Source organism: Cryptotermes secundus, unplaced genomic scaffold (genome assembly GCF_002891405.2).
Source record: "Cryptotermes secundus unplaced genomic scaffold, Csec_1.0 scaffold671, whole genome shotgun sequence".
NCBI lineage: Eukaryota > Metazoa > Arthropoda > Insecta > Blattodea > Kalotermitidae > Cryptotermes > Cryptotermes secundus.
Genome location: NW_019724595.1, coordinates 1 through 2,133, shown reverse-complemented (window position 1 = coordinate 2,133; position 2,133 = coordinate 1). Strand labels below are relative to the sequence as shown.

General features: G+C 41.9%; 1 protein-coding gene across 1 annotated transcript in view; it reads left to right on the top strand.

Annotated features, from left to right (window-relative positions):
- The window catches only part of LOC111862396 (calcium uniporter protein, mitochondrial-like), a 4,294-nt gene extending 2,522 nt beyond the window's left edge, over window positions 1–1,772 (top strand). The window contains 1 exon segment of the mRNA XM_023847751.1: window positions 1,271–1,772. Within this exon segment, the coding sequence (XP_023703519.1) occupies window positions 1,271–1,534 (264 nt within the window). The 3' untranslated portion in view covers window positions 1,535–1,772.
- The last annotated feature ends 361 nt before the right edge of the window (window positions 1,773–2,133 follow it).

The window sequence follows — 2,133 nt, the reverse complement described above, 5'->3', positions numbered from 1 at the left end:
CAAAAATCATATAAAAGTAAAAGTAAAGCTATCCCTGTAACAGGCCATGAAGGCCTGTTGAGACGTTGAGGGTCACACATTAACTAGACAATCGGCTCAAAGATGGCGGTAAGGTTGTCAGCCTTATGTGCCAGCTGCGCTTTACTCCACAGGAAAATTATTTAATTAATTCCTGGTACTCATTTCTGTTAGAGGCTGAGTCAACCCCAGGGCCATAGTGTGGCTGGAAGGATTAGGTTAATTGAAAAAAATCCAGTGACCTCGTCGAGACTTGAACGTGCGACCTTCCTGCTTGTAGCATAGCCCCTCAACCAACTATGCTACCCAGCAATTTGGTACTTAATAAATATTTTAATTATGTATTTTTCTAGTAGTTTCTCATTTGTTTCAAAGTTCTTTCCCAAGGTTGGCCAACATCTGCATTTGTTTATGATGTGTTACGATAGTAGACGTCAGTTCTGTCCAGAAACTTTTGCCTTCTCATCTGCTGTCCAAAAAACATAAAAATTAGAATATACAAAACTATAAGTTTGCCTGTAGTTCTGTATGGGTGTGAAACTTGGTCTCTGACATTAAGGGAGGAACATAGACTGAGGGTGTTTGAGAACAGGGTGTTGAGGAGAACATTTGGACCGAAGAGAGATGAAGTGACAGGAGGTTAGAGAAAATTGCATAATGAGGACCTTCATAACTTGTACTCTTCTCGAAGTATAATTAGAATGATCTAGTCGAGGAGGATGAAGTGGGCAGGGCATGTAGCAGGAATGGGGGAGACGAGGAATGCATATAGGGTATTGATGGGAAAGCCAGAAGGAAAGAGACCACAGGGAAGACCAAGGCATAGGTGGGTGGACAATATTAAAATGGATCTTAGAGAGATAGAGATAGAATGGGATGGTATGGACTGGATTGATCTGGCTCAGGACAGGGACCAGTGGAGGGCTCTTGTGAACACAGTAATGAACCTTCGGGTTCCATAAAATGCTTGGAAATTCTTGAGTAGCTGCAGAATTGGCAGCTCCTCCAGAAGGGCTCAGCTCCATGAGTAAGTAAGTAAGTACCATAGTAGATGTCACGGTTTGCACTCTAGTGTGGCTCAGTCCTTGCTACCAAAGAGAGAAATGTCCTGATGCAGTCAAGCTGCTACCGTAATTTCTGCACCAGATCACTACAGTACATTGCAATGTAATAAGCCAGTATGGAGATTATTATTGTTACTTTTATAATTCTGTTAACTGAAATGGTGTGAAATTCTCTCTTTCTGTGACAGGAGTATGTTCTGCCAGATGTGAAGGATCGCCAGCACTTGATCATCCTGCATAAACGTGCCCGAAAAGTTGGTCTCGACTTGGATCGCTACAACGAATTGAAAGACAGTATCTCGCGAATAGAAGCAGACATCCAGAGGTTACGTGACCCCCTCCAACTGCACCTGCCGCCCAGCCATCAGCCAACTGACCAGTCTAGGTCACCATTTCAACAAGCACAGAAGTGGCTGCAGTATCTCCTGAACAAAACCAAAATGGCTTCATAATGCTGAAACCTGTTGGCTAGATCACCTCATTCATCTTCCAATAGCCTAATCCCATAACCAACCAAAGTACCATAAAGCACTAAGCACTCACTTACGGAGGTAATTTTTTGTGCTTAGGATAGGTACAGGTAATTTTTGTCATGGGAAAGTTGGCTTTGGTTAGAAGAAGGTGGGAAAAAGCCACCTTTGTTTCATAGTGTTCATTTTCCTTTAGAGTAAAGTATTCTGCTTGATTCAACATTGCTAATATTTCACTTTGATATCCACAAATCAGTTCTTCCATAATTTACTGATCCTCTGTCTTTTCAATTTCCTTGTATTGTGTCAGTATGGGAATTCTGTCAAAGACAGATTTACAGTGTCATACCATGAGGAAAGTAATGTCACAAAATTATGCATGTGTACCCTAATTAATTTCTGGAAGAGATGGGGCACCAGATTTAAGGGCAAATGTGCATTCAGAGTGTTGGAACCATTATAAAATGCCAAGCACTTGCAGTGAGCCTCAGGCTGGCTGTTACAGGTTTGTCCTTTTCTGTGTTGCAGTAGATGACCACAGTGTAGGAGTGATATAAACAAAAAATCACAGGAAGGAGTGA